We start from the raw sequence: 20,587 nt of genomic DNA, 5'->3' as shown, positions 1-20,587 counted from the left end.
AATTAAAACAAAAGATTTTTTTCCTTAAAGTTTGGGGCCAAAATGTGGGTGTGCGTTATACACAGGAGTGCATTATATATGGCAAAATACAGTAGTCACATGCAGCTCTCTGCAGTTCTGAAGTTTCTGAAGCTAAAAAGTGCTTGTGAACTTTCTTCTTGTATGTAGAAAAGTAACATCACCAATAGTCTATATATTCTGCCATGAAACAGCACTTGAGTTTTTAACTAACCTAAACTGTGAAACAAACACATGCATACATGCTTTTTTGAGCAGTTTATTTTATTACAGCTTTTTACTCGATTTGCGTTTAGAAATGTACAGTGTCAAAATAGTATTTTATCAAATAAAACTAATTTTTTAAGTTGCTTCCCCACTCTGTTATACACACAAAAGCAACCCATATTTTATTTCCAATTTAAACAGTAAATTCACCGGGATCTGTATAATTGTTCACAGTATGTAAAATATATAAATCAACTTTGCTAAATAAGAAAATCCATTTCAAACATCTTTAAGACTCAAAAAGAACGCAGACAATTACATATTTTATCATTTTATTAGGAATAATCCCAAATGGGCTATGAAGAAAACATATTCATTTGAGTTTGATGAGTTTTCCAAAAACTCTCGATGAAGATATGTTCACCAATAAACAATAAAACATCAGCAGAACTATCATATACTGGGCAAAGAGTCAGGCTGATATCAAAAGCAACATGCAACATAAAAAAGATACAATGTAAAGACAATCTGCTGGATATTAAAAATCATCTCAATATGAACTCTTTGCTACCAGCACAGAACTAATTACCTATCAAATCCAAACCACACCAAGGTAATAAGCTTGGCTGATGGAAGCCAGGAGCAATAATGGGGAAAAAATATTAAGTTTCTCAGTGCAAGGTATCTCAATAGTGTTTTGGAACATTTCTCTGGCTGGTACAAGTAGTATTAGAAAATCTTTTTGGCAAGGGAGAAAAATAAATACAAATGGAATGCTACATTTTATTTTTTTTTTTAAATCAGCAGACTGTCCCAGGAATGATAAAGGTTATCAGTAAAGTAGCAAGGGGATAACTTTAAAACATTATTTGTTGTGGGCTCCAAAAACATTCAAAATAGACTTATTTAAAGGTGTCACAATAACTAAGTCCAGGCATTTAGGCATATAAGAAATAAAATTAACAGGACACTCCCCCCTCCCCCAAGTTAAGGAGAATTTCTTTAAAACCAAGCATATTGCTGAAGTGGAACATTATACTTGGTAAACAATAATTGGCAACAAAATAAGTTTAAATGCTGTAATATTCTGCCCAAACCAGTCCCAGATACTGTTTAATAACCAAGATGCAAACTAATTTTTTTGTAACAAGCCTAGACCAATTCTATCAAACATGTCCTTGGTTAGCTATCCAGTTTCATTTAACGTTTTGAAAGCTCATTTGACAGCCAGTCAAGTCCCTCATACAGACCAGTTCCTTGTGTAGCACAAGTGGCTTGAACATACCACTATAAAGAAAGGACAAGAGACATTTGATTAACATAAAATTACATATAACACAGTGTTTAAAATTTCTTAATCAGAAAAGTAATTATTTTCCTCTCAATTGCTCAGGAGTATTAGTTACCATAAATGTACAGGAAAAAAAGAAACAAAAAGTATATAAAACCACAGAAATAAATGAACAAATACATTGAAGTACTATATCTCGAATGATTAATTTTTTAATTTAATGATCTCTGTAACTGTATATAGGTTGGGAGTTTTCTTGTAACTCTTGCTTCTCAAAATACTTTCATATTTAAAGCTACTCTTACCCATACATTAAATTTAATCAATTGTCCACTAGTTAATCTGAAAAGTTCATGGGAAGATTAGTAACTAATACAACTACCTACCTGGTACTTATAACTCTCTTGTTTCCCATTTAAAAATACATATAAAGCAATTTAATTACCTATAATGGATAGTTTATTTTTATTAATTTCTTTATTGACCAGTTTTATTTTGCCTTAAATAAAGACCTTCGTTTAATATTGTAAGTTCACTGCAAGTATATCATGCTCCCAAGGATTATTTGAACACCAAACACCCTAAAAGGCTGGGAAAAGACATGAATTCATATTGTCATAGCATGGAAAACTGGTATCATTTGCGGTTTATTTTATTTAAATCAGCCTGGAACATCTCAAACAGTCTTTACAGTTATTGCAACAGCACAGTATTTGCCTTGCTGACAAGCTTAATGAAAAACTATTGTAAACCACAAGGCATGCTAACAGTTTGTCATACTAACTTTACACATAAGAACATATATTGTGTTTGCCAATATTGAAATCACTGATATAAAATAAGCTATTAGAGAGCAAATACTTCTTGTAATTTTACATTTTAAAACTTATTTAGTATCATAATTATAGGTCCTGCAAGCTTTTGACCATGCAAACAGTGCAAAACAGGATTATCTAAAATGTGGCTGCTAAAAGCCAAATTACAAATTATTTGCTGCAGAGCTACTTAAAACATATAAAATTAAAAATATCAACAATCTTTAAATATTATGATTATCATATAGTACAGTTTCCCACATATTTATCAATACTAAACGTTCTGAGGGTAAAATAACAAAACATCAAATAAAATAAAGATATTTAAATCCTTGGATCCTTAACAGATATATATTAAAAGCTAAAAAAAAAAAGATATTAGCATACTTCCAAGTAAAATTAAACACATTTATAAAGGTATGAAATTAAGGGCTTATGTTTGTATAAACAGGAGTTTACTATTATAAAATAATGCTCACTATCTGTTTAAGAGGACAGTTAATAAATTTTTAAACTTAAATACTAGATAAAACAATTATCTTAGTAATTCTAAGAGTCAGGAGATTAATATAAACCAAATACTTACCGTTCTGTTACGAAGAGACTGAAGACCTAATTTATCTGTCATTTCACTGATGGCCATAGCATTTGGCAAATCCTGTTTGTTTGCGAAAAGCAGCAACACTGCATCTTGTAACTCATCTTCCTGAAGCTAAAAATAAAAGCTCAGACATTAACAACTATAAAACTGGGATCTACAATTACTGTAACAAACTAGGTAAAACACTGTCTTCCTACATATACTATTAACTTAAATTTCTTATCCTTCAGTTTTTAAATCCTGAGCAAATAATTATATGCCTTCATGTAAATAAAAATTTTCAAGCCAATCATCCTATTCTTCATGATCATCCATTGAAGGTCAAGGCTGGCTAGTAGAAGAAACACATATGCCAATAAATATTTATGACAGGATCTTACGGTACTTATTAGTAAAAACACAGTATTTAGATAATGACTCTTTTTGGACTTTTATCCTTTCCAGCCAGCTGGATGGACTATACAATAGTGAGGCAACAATGTAATGACTAGGGAAATAACAACATCATGCAAGATACAAGAATAAGTACCACATGGACAACAGTGTGGTGACTGCTGGGGCTGGGGAGTATAAGGAGACTAAATAATAATAGAAAAAAACATATAATAAAGATTTTAAAAAATGTTAAAGCAAACTCCCCAAAACAAACAAATAAAAAAACACAAAACTCAAAGAGTAGAGAGCCAGCAGAAATGAGGCACTGATACATGATACAATATGGATGGACCTTAAAAATTTATGCTCAGTGAAAAGTAACAAAAACTTTAACCACATTATTGCATGATTCCAGGTATATGAACATCCAGAGTAGGTATACATATAAAGACAGAAAGTACTAGTAGATGTCAGGCCTGGGAATGTGGGCGGAGTAAGGAAAGGAATGGGTAATAAATTCTAATAGTTCTGATTTCTTTGTGGGCTGATGAAATGTTCTAAAACTAGACTGTGGTAATAGCTGTAACATTGTATAAACTAAAAATCCACTAACTTTTATATTTTAATGAGTGAAGTTTATGGTATGTGACTTTTATCTGAAAGCTGTTTACCCCCCCCAAAAAGTGATATTTATCTCATTAGACAAACCCCCCCCCCCACCAGTCATTTAGTTATACATACTGACACAGTAGTTTTACAACTAAACTCCAGTCTTAGGAATAATGAATGAGAATCCAGATGTCATTTGAGTAAAAATTGTATAGTTACAATTTGAAACCATGACAAGTTTCCCTCAACAACTACCCAATGAGGCTTTTTAGCAATGTGAACAAAACCATTTCAATATATGGTGAGGCCAAAATGCCACATCAACCAAAATCCTATTTCTTTCCTTCTTTCTCTATCTCTCTCTTTCTTTATCTATTATCTATCTATCTATCCATCCATCTATCCATCCATCCATCCATCCATCCATCCATCCATCATCCATCCATCCATCTATCTATCTATCTATCTATCTATCTATCTATCTATCTATCTATCTATCATCTATCTATCTCTAGAGAAAGAGAGAAACATCAACGTGTGGTTGCTTCTCACATGCCCCTAACTGGGGATTAAACCAGCGACACTTTGGTTTGCAGACTGGCACTGAAACTGCAGTGGAATTCTTTATTATGGTTACTATTACAAAACATTTCAAAGTATACATTATAGGCACAATATAGAGAACAAAGAATTGACCTTAGGAACAAGGAATGTGAATCAGGATCCGTACATCGCTTAAGTTTCAAAACTACAGATTTTATATCTATAAAGACTTGACAAATGTAGACAAAGCCTCAACCAGTGATATGCATCAAAATCACTCGTGGAGCATTCTGAAAACAAGCTGGGCATTCCTCCTAACTTACTGAAGTAGCTACTCTCCTGAGTGTTTCTTTAGAAGCTCTATAGAAAATATTTATGTTCTTATTCTTAAGAACCTGTGATGATAGTTCCTCAGGGAACTATTTCTAGAAACTTTGTCTAGCTCTAAAAAGTTTTTTGCCCTGGCTGGTGTAGCTCAATGGATTGAGCGTGGGCCTGTGAACCAAAGGATCGTGGTTCGATTCCCAGTCAGGGCACATGCCTGGGTTGCAGGCCAGTTCCCAGCAGGGGATGCATGAGAGGCAACCATACACTGATGTTTCTCTCCTTCTCTCCGTCCCTTCCCCTCTACAGATAAATATTTTTAAAAGTTTTATTTGTGTAATGTAATCACTGTTACCACTAACACCACCACTGCCACCCAGAAAAATGCATCCTGGAAACAATAAAAATTTTTATATATTTTTACCATTTTTTGCAGCTCTTCGGCTCCTTCCTGAATTCTTTCACGATCATTGCTATCTACCACAAAAATAAGACCCTGGGGAAAAATTGTTTAAATAAATTATGACAGTTAAATTTAAAGGACACACTAAATATGAAACACAAGTATAGGCAGCAAAACATTATCAAGAGGTAACTGTTGGGAAGAAAATGTCATATTATATAAAAAATATAGAAAAAGAACTGGGCTCTAAATACTGAAAACCAATTTGAGCAGTTTTTTATTGCAATATTTGAAATGTTATTTATTTACTTATTTTTGAAATGTTATTTTAAAGCAAAGAAATCTTACTTTTAAGCAATCGATCACTTTTCTCAACTGCACTAAGAATAATAGATTTTACCCCATTTCCCTCCTTCCCTATGCCCTTGCATGTTTAAGTGCAGGTAAGTTTAAGTAACAAAATAGCCACAAATTGGGACAAAAGGAAAATAATAGGCCAAATTCATTAATTTACTAATTTATTTAAAGGCACAAACTGTTAAAAAAAAAAAAAAAGAAGAGGGGGCACACTACAGCAGTTTTTATATGCTTCATCAGGAAAAGTTAGCCTTGCTCCAGAATGTTGCCTGCCAACTCAATGAGCATAAGGAAGTCTTAAGCAAAATATATCAAGAAAAACTGATGGCTGACTTTATCAAACAAGAAATGCTTAGCAAAAAGAAAGGTATTAATCATTCCTAAAGATATTCACAACTATTAGAATTCTATACTACAAAAGAAATGGAGTTGGGGAGCAATTAGTTGAATAGACTTTCCTGAAAATGTTAAAATGGCCAAGTACAAAAATTTTTCAACTGGATAGAGGGCAGATTAATTTTACGGCTTTATTAAAATCTATTCCTATTAATAGTAGTGATTACTTTGTTCTCCCTACAATCCTTACCCCAGAGTATTTATGATCATTTGTCGCTTTCATCACAAAATGTCTTGTGTTATTATTTAAGTAACCAGATGAAATCCACCAAGGGCAAAGAGCTACATTTTATATTTACCTCTCAGTATTACACTGAGTTTGCTGGGGTACCTAATACTTATTTAAGGCTACAGTCATTAAATAACATAATGTCATTTTGATATAGCAACTTTCAAATCTATTTCCTGTATCTGAAAACTATCATTTCAAACATCCCAATCTTTGAAGATACTTTTAAGTTGGTCCGAAGGTTGTGGGTTATTGTTAAGCTGAAGACAATTTTGGCACTATGAGAACCAGTATGGCATAGTAAAAGATACCAAAATTTAAATCTCAGTACTACTTATTAGTTATATAAATTACCTAATCCATAATCATGCTTCCTCTTCTATAAAACAATACCACCAACTTTATGGGCCTTTGAAAAATTAAAATATAAAAGTATAATATCTAGTATCATGCTTGGCTTATCATAGGCATTTACTTACATGCTGGCTCCTCCTTTGTTCCTATTCCCAAAGCTATTCCATTTTAGAATCTACCACTTCAGAAAAGTAAATGCCGCTAAAAGGGATCTAATTTTTTCTGTATTAACAATCCATTTTTTCTAACAATCTATTTTTATTCTCTTTTAAGTAACACTATCAGTCCCGAAATAATGTTATTGAGAGGGAGAATTATTTTAACAATAAATCCTCTAAGTTACTCACTTCCTTGGACTGCCTACAATCAAAGTGTAGAAAAGCTAGGATTCTAAAGACAAGCATGGTTATGCTGAGAAAAGATAAATGGCCAAAAATTTACTTAATTATTTATAACAAAATAATTGGAATTATCTAGTGAGGAAAGAGAACTTTAATATAATAAATATTGTCCCAGTTTAACACAAGTTAGAAGCATGGTTACATGGCATGATTAGTTTCTACTAAATTTTATAGTTAAAAGAACTGGTCAGGAATGCTGGAAAAATAACTAAGAACTCCACTGTGATTACATCAGGTGGCATAAAGCTTTCTCCAGCAGGCATGAAGTCCCAAGTAAGAAGTACTTGGACTTTTGATTTAAGGTAACCCAAAGAGGCCAGGAATGGGTCTAATCTCAAGTTAAGATCTCAAAGGAGACTTCTGGCCCAGATGGAGGCCTACGTGGAAACACTGTGCCTCCTCGCACAACCAAGTTTAAAGACAACAAAGTTTTAGTAACAAAAACACAACCAAAACACAGAAAACTGAACTGTATAGAAGTCTGACAACAACGAACCATTCAGCCAGACTGGTAAGAAGGGCGAAGTGAGTGGCTGGCAGAGAGGGGTCCCGGCAGAAAAAGGCAGAAAGAAGCGGTGGCTGCTGGACTGTCCCAGGCACACAGGCAGTGGTTGGCAGATCCCAGGTGTGGAGTGGCAATGGGCGGACCCAGTGAGGGTGCAAGGCAGCTGGCTAACCACGGTCACACATTCACGCGCAGATAAACCAGGCAGAGGAGTGAGCAGTGAGACAAACCACGCAAACCATGGCCCCAGCGACGGGAATTAAAGCCTAAAAGCACCAATTGGAAAAACTTTCGGGGATCAAGGAACTGGGAGAAGCTCCCAAGCTCAGAGAGCTCACTGGAGAAACCCACAGGGTCCTGGAGGGTGCACAAGCCCACACACCCGGGAACCACCACCAGAAGGGCCCAATCTGTTTGCAGGAAGCAGGAGGGGGAACCGAAATCTGAGAGAGCAGAACAAGCGCCATTGCCCCTCTCTGACCCCGCCCCAACATACAGCATTACAACCCAACGACCTGGGTCACCCCGCCCTGGTAAACACCTAAGGCTCTGCCTTTCCTACATAACAGGCGCAAACAGACCAAAATATTATGGCTCAAGCAGAAAAACAGCTCAAAGCCCCAGAGCCAATACTTCTAAGCAACCAAGAGATAGCCATCCTATCAGATGCACATTTCAAAACACCAGTGATCAGGATGCTCACAGAACTGGTTGATTTTAGTCACAAATTAGAAGAACAAATGAAGACTAAACTAAGTGAAATGAAGGGAAATGCATAGGAAACCAATAGTGATGGAAAGGAAACTGGGTCTCAAATCAATGGAGTGGACCAGAAGGAAGAAAAAAAGAAAAGACCGAAGAGAAAAGAATGAAGAAACAAGAATTCAAACAAATGAGGAGAGGCTTAGGAACCTCCAGGACATCTTTAAATGCTCCAACATCCAAATTACAGGTATACCAGAAAGGAAAGAGGAAGAGCAACAAGTGGAAAACTTATTTGAGCAAATAATAAAGGAGAACTTCCCCAATCTGGCAAAGGAAATAGACTTCCAGGAAATCCAGGAAGCTCAGAGAGTCCCAAAGAACTTGGACCCAAGGAGGAACACACCAAGGAACATCATCATTACATTAGCCAAGATTAAAATGAAGGAGAGAATTCCAGAAGCAGCAAGAGATAAGGGGACAGTCACCTACAAAGGAGTTCCCATCAGACTGTCAGCGGATTTCTCAAAAGAGACCTTACAGGCAAGAAGGGGCTGGAAAGAAATATTCCAAGTCATGAAATCCAAAGACCTACAACCAAGATTGCTCTATCCAGCAAAACTTTCATTTAGAATGGAAGGACAGATAAAGTGCTTCTCAGATAAGATCAAATTCAAGGAGTTCATCATCACCAAGCCCTTATTATATGAAATGTTAAAGGGACTTATCTAAAAAAAAAAAGAAGCTAAAAAAACATGAACAGTGAAAGGACAGCAAACTCACAGTTATTAACAACCACACCTAAAACAAAAGCAAACTAAAAGGACAGCTAGATCAGGAGTGGAAACAGAAATGAAAATCTCAAGGAGGGTTAGCAACAGGGGAGTGGGAGGAGGAGAAGGGGGGAGAGGTACAGAAAATAAGTAGCATAGACAGTAGATAGAAAATAGATGGGAGGGCAAAAATAGTACGGGAAATATAGAATCTAAAGAACTTGAGACACATGGTCATAAACTAAAGGGGGAGTAATGGTGGGGACGGGGGGGTAGAGTGGAGGGGAATAGAGGGGGGGGAATAGAACAACTGTAATGGCATAATCAATAAAAATAAATAAATTTTAAAAAAATCCAAAAGTTGAAGTATATTACAGAGGAGTATGAATAAACAATACTGGCCATATCCTAATTATTGAAGTTAAGTAATAGATATGTGGGAATTTATTATGTTATTCTCTCTCCTTTTGGGTTATCTGAATATTTCCAAAACAGTTTTTTAAGCCATGTGATTCGTACCAAAATATCTTTTCTAACCACATCTATGTTAATGAATAGAAGCATTCTAAAACCAAGCCACTTATTTAACATGACATACTACTTAAACCTGGTTGTTTTCAGCCAGTCATCTAGGGTATTCACTGCTACCTGCTGACAAGGTACCTCATTTGTGTACAACACTGTGTTAAAAACCAAGAATGACGAGCATCTGCAAATCTTAAACATATGAAGTGCTTGTTAACATCATATTATTTTGGAAAACACAATGGAGTAGGAAGCAGGTTAAACAGAAATGCAGAACAAGAACTGGCTTTCCGGTCTTAGGTAAGTCATTCCAACTTTTGTTTCCTTATATGTAAGAGTTAAGACTAGACTGGGGGTTCTCAAGAAAGAACAATTTTGTCCCCAGGGGATATTTTGCAGCATGTGGAGACATTCTGGGTTGTTGCAAATGGGTTAGGGGGAAGGAGGGTGTTGTTATTGTTACCTAGTGGGTAGAAGCCAGGAATGTCCAAAATGTCAATAGTGCTGCTATTGAAAAATCTCTGTACTAGCACTTGCTCCTCCTTCAAAGTAAGGTCCCCAAACCAGCAGTATCAGCATCACTACCTGAGACCTTGCTAGAAATCTTAGGCCTTATTCATCCAGGCCCTAGTGAACTGATCTGTATTTTAACAAATACGCAGGTACTTAATAGGCATGATAAACTTTGAGAAGTACTAATGCCCAGTTTATATTCCCAGAGATTCTGATTCAAGTGATCTGGGGGTTATGATTAGGACTTTGTGACTGTGAAAGCTGCCCAAGGGATTCTAAAGTGCAGCCAACTCGAGAACTTCTGCTCTAATGTCTCCTCCATGTCAGTATTATATATACTACATGGTAATACAAAAGTATCTTACAAATCAATTGAGCAGATCTACCTTAATATATTTTTGTTCATGTATTTTAATAAAGTAACAATTAACTGGGACAAAAAAGGACTGTCTTACATTCATTAAAAACTGTAACAGAAAGTTAAACAGACCATATTTTCTAAACAAATTATAAAATCAACAGAACTGCTGATGAGACATTTAATTCAATCCTGAGAACAACAGTCCACTTTAAAACATTACTATGATAGCTATGTAACTCGTCTGCTGAGTAATTTGACCTTCAAAGGCTTGAGTGAGAGTCTGCTGAAGAACGTGAAGTAGTAATAAGAGGCATGCCAACTCATATAGTAAACACCAACAGCTAAACATTAGATATTAACATAAACTCCAGAGCATGAAACCTATAAAGAAAAGTTATTAAAAATGTATATCATTCCTTACCTGGGTATTCTGGAAGTAATGCCTCCAGAGAGGCCTTATTTTATCTTGACCACCAACATCCCATACTGTGAAACAAATGTTCTTATATTCTACTGTTTCCACATTAAAACCTACAAAGAAAAACACAAAAGACTGTTCTGCATGATGTCATTAAGAAAATAAATCCCTTTAGTGTGGAATTATGTTAGAATTGCTTCTTAAAAATCCCACTAGATAATGAACAAACTTAAAAACCTAGGAGTTATAATGATGAACACGTCACCGTACATTTGTCTAAACCCATAGAATGACAACAAAAGTGAACCCTAAGATAAACAAACTATACACTTTTGGTGATTATGATATAAAAATGGAGGTTCATCAATTTTAACAGCTGTACCACTCTAGTTAGTGATGTTGACAATAGGAGAAGGTATGGATGTATCGGGGCATGGGATAATTTGGGAAACATCCCAATTTTTCTGTGAACCTAAAACTGTTGTAAAAACATAAAGACTTTAAAAAACAAGGCAGTTTCATAATTAAACATTATTCTATTTCACTTTATAATAATCACCTGTAAACTTTCTTACCGATGGTAGGAATGGTGGTGACTATCTCCCCTAACTTCAGTTTATATAGAATGGTTGTCTTGCCAGCAGCATCCAATCCAACTAGAAAAAGACATTAGAAATTTTAAGTCTATATCAAAAGGACACACTAAAATGTACTTTTACAACAACTATATAGTTTGAAAGCTGAAGTTGACTGGTCAAGGCATAAATGAGTTAGAAATAAAATTCTCGTTTCTGATTTCCAAAGGCAATCTGTAGAAAGTGTTGCCTTGTCATTTAACTTTCTAGACCTAAAGAGATAGCATGTAGTGAATAGTATCTGACTCAGGCTTTAATCTCTAGATTTGCTTTGCCACAAACTAGTCAAGTGTCTTTAAACAAGTCACTTTAGGAAACCAAGACCAGAGGAATTAGTTATAAAGTAAGGGGACTGGATCGGATAACCTATGATCTCTTCCAAGTCAAGTATGTATTAATTCTATGATCTACTAACAGTAAAAAACAAACAAACAAAAAACCCCAAAAACTTAAAGTGAATCAAAGAACACATAAGAACAAGTAAATAAAGAGTTAACTTTAAGATTAGTAAACTCAATACTATGCTTTAGTCTCCATACATGATAAAGGAAAATGAGGCTGATTTTACTGCTACTTAAAGTTCAACATTAAACGTGCAAAAATAAGAAAGACTAGTTAATTTGGGTTGCAAAAATAAATCCATCATATTCATCTCCAATATATGTCTATATTCTAAAAATGCTTCCTTTTGAGACTATACAAGTGTGGAAGAATGTACTCATTTCTGGGAAAAAATAAATCGACACTAGAATAAGAGGGTATAGTACTTATTACAGTGATAATGAAAAGTAAATTAAATGCTTATTTTCAGTATGAATCTCTCAAAATCTTCTTACTCTCTATTGTTTGCTGAAGCCTTCATAAATTGAAGGTCCCTATCTAATATTCTCATTGAATATACCATTGTTGTAAGGACATCACATCTGGCCACCTGAATTTCCACTACCACAGATTTTGGAATTCAATGGAGTATTGATTTAACCAAGGATGCTTTTTAGGTAATGAAATCAAAGCAAGACTTGGCGCATAAAACCAATGCTATTAAGTTTTCAAAGAAAAGAAGAAATCGCCTCACTTACTTTACATTTCTGTGCAAGTTTAATTTTTATGAGTTACTTCAAAACAGAACTAAAGGCTACAATTCATTCATTCTACATATATATAACAACCCTTTCTTCTCTGTTCCCTATAAAAGACCTCTTGTAAACTTGGGAATCTTATACCTTCTTATTCCGTTGTCCTCGAATCAAACTTTGTCCCCACTTCTTAATAGGATTCCGGTTTATTCTTTCCAAAATACTATTACATAATACTAGACAGTGGGCAGCCCACTCTCAGACCTTATTCATGGACATAAGAAAATCCAACTGTTAGCAGGAAGTGTTTTATTTGAAAATGGGACATTGATGAAAAGATCAGAAAACATAATTATAAAAAATACACAAAGAAATAAAAGTAGCTACCCTAAAGTTTGGCATCTTCAGTAAAACTAGAAAAAAATGGAGTAACATATAATCTTTTCATTGTTCAAAAAAACTGTCTCTTCAGACTATAAATCCTTCCCAGATGATTTTGATCAAATTTTAAAATAAAGCAAAATTCCCCTTTAACTAAGTCCAAATACAATTAAGCCCAAGTCAGAAGAATTGAAACTGAGACTTCCGCCAAGATGGAGCATAAGTGGAGACGCCGTGCTTTCTCACACAACCAAGTTTAGAGACAACTAAATATTAGCAACAGAAAACACAGTCAGAACACAGAAAATTGAACTTTTCAGAAGTCTGGTAACAATGAATTCTTCAGCCTGACTGGTAAGAGGGGCGAAACCAGCAGCTGGTGGAGCAGGGTTGCACAGGAAAACTTGGTCAGATGGACTCAGGCGGCACGAATTCCAGGCGTGGGGTTGCAAAGGGCCGACCCAGTGAGCAACCCAGCCAGCCACTGGCAGACCCAGCGAGGGCGCAAAGCAGCGGGTTGACTGTGGTGGCGCATTCCTGCACAAATAGACCAGCGAGGGAGTGGGCAGTGAGACAGGACCCAGCAGGCCCCACGGGCAGGAGGCAGCAGAGGGGGGGGGCTGCCATTTCCCGGCTCTGACCCCACCCCCACATATAGCATCTCAACTCAGCAACCTGAGTGACCCTATCCTGGTGAACATCTAAGGCTCTGCTCCTCACCCAATGGCGGGAAGCAGGAGAGGGGGACGCCATTTCCCCGCTCTGACCCCGCCCCCACATATAGCATCACAACCCAGGGACCCTGACCTGGTAGCCCCGCCCTGCCCCTAAGGCTCCGCTCCTCATACTTAACTGGCATGAACAGACCAAAAATGGCTCAAGAATATTTCAAAGCCCCAGAGCCCATAACTCTAAGTGACGAAGTAATAGCAAAACTTTCAGAAGCACAGTTCAAAACACTGGTGATCAGGATGCTCACAGAACTGGTTGATTTTAGTCACAAATTAGAGGAACAAATGAAGGCTAAACTAATTGAAACGAATGGAACTGCACAGGAAACCAATAGTGATGAAAAGGAAACTGGGACTCAAATCAAGGGAGTGAACAAGAAGTAAGAAAAAAATGACCAAGCAGGAAAATATGAAGAAACAAGAATTCAAAAAAATGAGAAGAGACTTAGGAACCTCCAGGACATCTTTAGATGCTCCAACATCCGAATTATAGGTGTACCAGAAGGGGGAAAGAAACAGCCACCAGTGGAAAACTTTGAACAAATAATAAAGGAGAATTTCCCCAATCTGGCAAAGGAAATAGACTTCCAGGAAATCCAGGAAGCTTAGAGAGTACCAAAGAAGTTAGACCCAAGAAGGAACACACCAAGGAACATCATCATTACATTAGCCAAGATTAAAATGAAGCAGAGAATCCTAGAAGCAGCAAGAGCTAAGGGGACAGTCACCTACAAAGGAGTTCCCCTCAGACTGTTAGCTTATTTCTCAATAGAGACCTTACAGGCAAGAAGGGGCTGGAAAGAGGTATTCCAAGTCATGAAATCCAAAGACCTACAACCAAGATTGCTCTATCCAGCAAAACTTTCATTTAGAACAGAAGGACAGATAAGGTGCTTCCCAGATAAGGTCAAGTTAAAGGGGTTCATCATCACCAAGCCCTTATTATATGAAATGTTAAAGGGACTTACCTAAGAAAAAGAAGATAAAAAATTTAACAGTGAAAGGAGAGCAAACTCACAGTTATTAACAACCACACCTAAAACGAAAGCAAACTAAAAGGACAGCTAGATCAGGAGTGGAAACATAGAAATGAAGATCACATGGAGAGTTAGCAACAGGGGAGTGGGAGGAGGAAAAGGGGGAGAGAAGGTACAGAAAGTAAGTAGAATAGATGGTAGGTAGAAAATAGATAGGGAGAGGACAAAAATAGTATGGGAAATATAGAATCCAAAGAAGTTGAGACACATGGTCATAAACTAAAGGGGGGGAATGGTGGGGGTGGGGAGGTGGAGGGGAATGAAGGGGGGGAATAGAACAACTGTAATGGCATAATCGATAAAATAAAAATAAAAAAGAATTGAAATTGAGATGTCAACTTTAAAAAACATTTGAGTTATGAGTTTGAGAACTATGGCACATGCCAGTCCTCACTGGGGTCCAAATGGACGTCACACCACTATTTAAAAATAATGTATATCACCCTGGCTGGTGTAGCTCAGTGGATTGAGCACAGGCCTGTGAACTAAAAGATTGTGGTTGGATTCCCCGTCAGGGCACATACCTGGGTTGCAGGTCAGTTCCCAGCAGGGGCCAGTTCCCAGCAGGGGATGCACCAGAAGCAACCATACATTGATTTAAAAAAAACAACAAACAAAACAAACAAAAAAACAATGTATAACCAAAAATATTGACAAGAAATGGAAGAAAACCAGGAAAAAAAGATGATTATATAACTATTTTAAGTTATTGTAATCTAATTTTCCTTTTAATAAAAGTTTTATACCTGTTGTATGCATAATTAATAATATTCTACTTCCATATTTAGATCTTTTGTAACACAATAAACTGTATGTTATTTTCATTAAAAAAGAAAAATTTCTCAAGCAGATTTCCTTTATTAAAATGTTTAACTGGTTAGGTTCCTGATGCACCTGTCAGAAAGATGACTGCTTAAGAACCTTAAATATATTACATTTATATTTTTAAAAAGGCAAATACAAAATAATGCAACCATGAAGTTTTTAAAGCATCCATAAGTATTTTTCAAGTAAGAAATTGTAATAGAACATTTAAATGACTTGTAGCCACATAGAAGATTTTAAAATCACAAAGATATCTTTTGGCTCGCACCCCAAATTATAGTGCTATATATGTGAAAACCGGAAGTTTTTAAAAAGTAATTTTCTATTGAAAGATGCAAACGTTAATGTATACCACCACTTAAAACTCCTTATATAAGTCTTTCTTTACTCAAAAACATGTTGGTAGAACAATTTTGTGCTATTTTAGTAATTTCTTAAGTTTGTATTTCCTTAATGTTGCAATATCTGGCAATGAGACTTCTTCACAAAATGAAAACTATAACCAATTCTCAACCAGTCAAGATAAAACTCTAATCTGTACAGTCCAGTTATACCCTCCCGCCCTACCACCCCAATAAACAACTTACTGTATTGAAAGATACACTGAAATTACTTGGTTCTCCTTAACTAAACCTACACACTTTGACCAAAGTGTTAAAACACAGAACTCCCCCCACCAAATCTTTACCAATCATTAGAAAGTAGGCCTACCAAACTATGGCATACTTATACTTAAAATCCAAGTATATTTTATACTTAAAACATAAGTATTTCTTACATATCATAAGTATTTCTTATATATAAAATATAAGTGTAAGAAATACTTATAGATTACTTAAGCTAAATTCCAATTGTGTTACCTCAGAGGAAAAAAATGCAGAAAGGAAAAAAATGGAGAGAATAAAAGTATATTTTCAGGTGCATAAGATTTCAGCTAATATTTTCCTTCACTTTTTCCTTTATCTTTCAAATTTTCTACCAGGAAGCTTGGAATACAACTTCATGGTAATTTAAAATTGAGTGTTTACTATGATCCAACCATATCACTAGCTGATTCCATACTTTTTTACAATTTATTCTCCACAATAACCCTCCATTTTTCAGATGTAGCATTTGAGGTTCAGAAATATCCTCAGAATCACAAGAATAATAGGGAACAGATATTCAAACCCTAGGTTTTGCATAGAAATTAAATCCCTCATATTGGTAAAAATATAAAATGGTGTAGCTGCTTTGGAAAACAGTTTGTCAGTTCCTCAAAATGTTAACCAACAATCCCACTCCTGGGTATTTATTTACCCAAGAAAATTAAAAACATATACCCACACAAAAACTAACAAATGTTCATAGTAGTATTATTCATATTAGCCAAAAAAGTGGAAACAGTTCTATCGACTAATGAATAAACAAAATGTGGCGGCGTATGTGTACACACACACACACACACACACACACACACACACACACACACAACCCCCAAAACTGGTTAGCTTAAAAAAAAAAATGAAGTACCGATACATAATATAATATCAATAAACCCTGAAAACATGATTCTAAGTGAAAAACTAGACACTAAAGGTCACATATTATGCAACTCCATTATATGAAATATTCTAAATAGACAAACCCATAGAAACATGACAGTTTATGGGTATGCGGTTTCTTTCTGGGCTGATGGAAATAGAATTAAGATACTGGTGATGGTTACAAAACCTTGTGACTATACTAATAACCACTGAACTGTATACTTTAAAGGGATGAATTTCATGTTATGTAAATTATAGCTCAATTTTTTTAATTAAAAACAAAACAAATCCTAGTCTGATGCTAGAGCTCTCAAATATTTATACACTGCCATCCTGCCTTCAGGTTTTTCTGATGGGCACACTCTATCTTAATATTCTATCTAATTACTCAGAGGTCTAACCATCAGAGGATCTTCTCCGCCCCCTGCCACCAAATGGTCACATATAAGGTCAAGGAAGAACTTTACTTGTATTAGCAATGTTTTAGAAAGCTACATTTTCACCAGTCAGAAACTTGCAAGTTCAGAGAATAGAATTAGTAATTCCTCTACAGAAAACCTTAGTGGTTTTCAGATAGAAACAAAATGTGGGGAGTCATTTACCAAAATTACATCTTACCAGATCATACATAAAATAGGATAATGCTGGGCTACATGAGAGATGTAAGTTGAAAACTTTGAATTTAAACTCAGTATTAGTCACAGGAGTAATTTCTCCTTGGTGAGAAAACACTACCATTGACAGATTTCTGGCAATACATAGTTTAAATGACTTTAAATCCGATGCTGTTTTTAATTAGTTGATTACAAGCTATAACTTCAAACACCTTTTAAAATTACTTGAACTTTTGAAAGCAAGTGTAGGAATAAAACTTAAAACTTCTTGACAGTCATTTGGCAAATCAGACTCAGTAGCTAACAGCTATCTTTTTAATTCTAATACTTCAATAGGGGCAGATATCTTAAGAGAGTCTATTATTTATGTCACTCATAAAACTGGATAAAAATTCCTAGGAATTATCAAAACTTCCAAATCACCTCTTTCTCTATCCATGATATGGTTATACTTCATTTCATGAATTACCACAAAAGTCGTCCTTGTGACTGTAGTGCTTATAATCAAGGAAACCTGATTATCCTGACATTATAATGCAAAACAAGAATACCAAACCCTATTCTTGTAACAAAACATTTAACAACCCTGGCTGGTGTGGCTCAGTGAATTGAGTGTCAGCCTGTGAACCAAAGGGTCACCAGTTGGATTCCCAGTCAGGGCACATGCCTGGGCTGTGGGCCACATCCCCAGTGCAGGGGTCCCACAAGAGACAATCACACATTGATGTTTCTCTCCGTCTTTCCTTCCTTTCCCCTCTCTAAAAAGAAATAAAATCTAGAAACAACAACAACAACAACAAATTTAACATAAAATGAGTAATTCCAGACCATGACTTCTATCCCCTGCACAAATGCGAAGTTAAGTACTTTTCTTCTTCCATTTTCTTTCCATCATTTTAGGGGATTAGAGGAAGAAATGCTCCCCTAATACACCTAAACAGAAAAGTGCTCACTGCATAATTCTACCTTTCTTCTCTCTTTACTTTTAGCCATCACAAAGACTAAGGAAATGAAAACCAGCAATTCATTTCTAATAATCTTCAGTAAAAGGACCATCCATACTACATTTCCAGGAACACAAACAAGAACATACTAATTAATCTCTTAAAGGAACAGTCTGAAAATGCATTTATCGCAGTCCAAACTCCACCCATTAACTTCAGATCCTTTTTCAGACTGCCATTTTTCAGCGTCTTTTACAGCCTAAATAATATGGCTGTCCTAATAACTTCATCGTCAAAAATGAAATCTGAGAAACTCTCTGAAAGAGAAAATATTTTGATTTACTTTTGTGAATATTTCATTAACAATTTTTCCATGAATTGTGAATCAGAACCTTAACAGGAAAATAAAATAAAAAAAATAACCAAATGTATTTACCCTTAATCTTAATATTTCATTAACAATTGTTCCATGAATTGAGAAGTTAGGATCTTAACAGGAAAATTTAAAAAAGACAAAAGAATCAAACGTGTTTACCCTTAATACACTTTGAAATATTACTGAACCTTGTTTAGGAAAACTTTCAATGGTAGCACTCGAAAATAAAACCTTTACTTTTTCCACTCTCTACAAAACAAGACAATGACCAGCAAGTTTCAATTTTAGAGTCACAGGGCCACTTTTTAACATTACTTGTACCCATGGAGCTTAACTGTGATGCAAAGGCCACTCACAGTACCACGGTGGGGGGGGGGGGTTTGCTTACATCACCCAAGTCACAAGCCCCTTCTCCCTCACCTGAGCGAAAAATGACCCCGAAAAGCAGTTTTTAAAAAGCCTATTTTCACAAAGAATAAAAAAAAAAACACCTGTGCATTATTAAGACTACCCTAAAATTAAGCCTCATGATGTTGTTACTTAAAAATTTGTTACCAGCTTAAAAATTTTTACTTTCTAAAAGCTTTTTTCATTAGCCAGTTCGGCTAATAAAGTTACCGATAAAAAATTTGAAAAGCAATGACAGTAAACCAAATATATTTAGTTTACTGAGAGAGGCTAAAAGAAACATTCATGAAAAACTCAATTTTCAGAGATACTAAGAAAAGAAAACAATATGAAGCGAATCCAGTGCGAAACAAAGTTTAAAGAAACGAGCGCTGAGGACTCAAGACTCTTCTGATTCTTGTGTGCACTGGGCCCGGACACTTCCTCCCGCGGCCGGCTCCGGGCTCTCAGCGACCGCACTGTTCACATACCACATCACTGTGCAAAGTGTGTACACAAGGCGGAAAGAGATGGAGGAAGGCTGGAGTCCTTCTGCCTTCCTCCCAACCGCTGCACACTCGAGGTTCAGAAGAGCCAGAAGGCTCTCTCAGAATGAGGCTCGCCAAAGTCTTCCGGGCTGTGCGAGATCCGAGAGTTCGCTGCCCCCACATCTCCACCCAATCTTGTTGAGCTTTCAATAACATCAAGGAGAGAAAGCCAAACGCAGAAGAACACCTTGCCCAAGTAGCTGTTGGGGCTCTTGAACCGGTCTGTGAAGACCACCCATCCTTAACCCCATTGTTCCCCTTAAGAATTCTCTCGACCCCCAACCGCCGCCCCTCCCCCACCACAGCGGAATGAGGCAAAAACAGGCCGGGAGGCCGCCGAACTGGGACTGGGGTTGGGACTCGGGTCTTGGTCGCTCACTCACCCATCAAAATGCGCATCTGCTTCTTGCCGAAGAGGCGGGAGAAGAGGGAGGAGATGGTGAGGCCCATGGCGGTAGTGGCACTTGCGATGGGCAGAAGCAGAAGGGGTTTGGGAGCCTCCCCGGCCTTTTCCTTTTACGCTCCAGGCACACTGAGCGAAAAGGACCTGGCTGAAGAAGAGGGCGGCAGGGGCTGCTCGCTTGCCGGCGCGTCGGACGAAGCTCCGGCACCGGAATAAGCGGGGCGCGGACCTGCACGACGACTGGCTCGACAGCTCCGGCTCTAGCGTTAAGGCTACGGCTGTGCCACGTCACGAGGCAGCCTTGGCGACTCCAGCAGCGGCCCGACCCCTCCAACGCGTACAGAAACGCGTCACCGCCGCCCCATCCCCCTGCGCTTCCGGTAC

General features: G+C 36.6%; 1 protein-coding gene across 1 annotated transcript; it reads right to left on the bottom strand.

Annotated features, from left to right (window-relative positions):
* Positions 1-540: 540 nt before the first annotated feature.
* On the bottom strand, positions 541-20,571 carry ARF4 (ADP ribosylation factor 4). Its single transcript, XM_037137325.2, has 6 exons — positions 20,184-20,571; positions 11,296-11,376; positions 10,724-10,833; positions 5,208-5,279; positions 2,918-3,043; positions 541-1,512 (listed from the first exon to the last, which is right to left on the bottom strand). The coding sequence occupies exons 1-6, from the start codon at positions 20,248-20,250 to the stop codon at positions 1,426-1,428; spliced, it is 543 nt and encodes a 180-aa protein (XP_036993220.1). The 5' UTR covers positions 20,251-20,571; the 3' UTR covers positions 541-1,425.
* Positions 20,572-20,587: the final 16 nt, after the last annotated feature.

This window comes from Artibeus jamaicensis, unplaced genomic scaffold (assembly GCF_021234435.1).
Source record: "Artibeus jamaicensis isolate MK-2021 breed Jamaican fruit bat unplaced genomic scaffold, CSHL_Jam_final contig_519, whole genome shotgun sequence".
Lineage (NCBI taxonomy): Eukaryota > Metazoa > Chordata > Mammalia > Chiroptera > Phyllostomidae > Artibeus > Artibeus jamaicensis.
The sequence above is the reverse complement of the archived record's forward strand: the minus strand, read 5'-3'. Positions and strand labels throughout refer to the sequence as shown.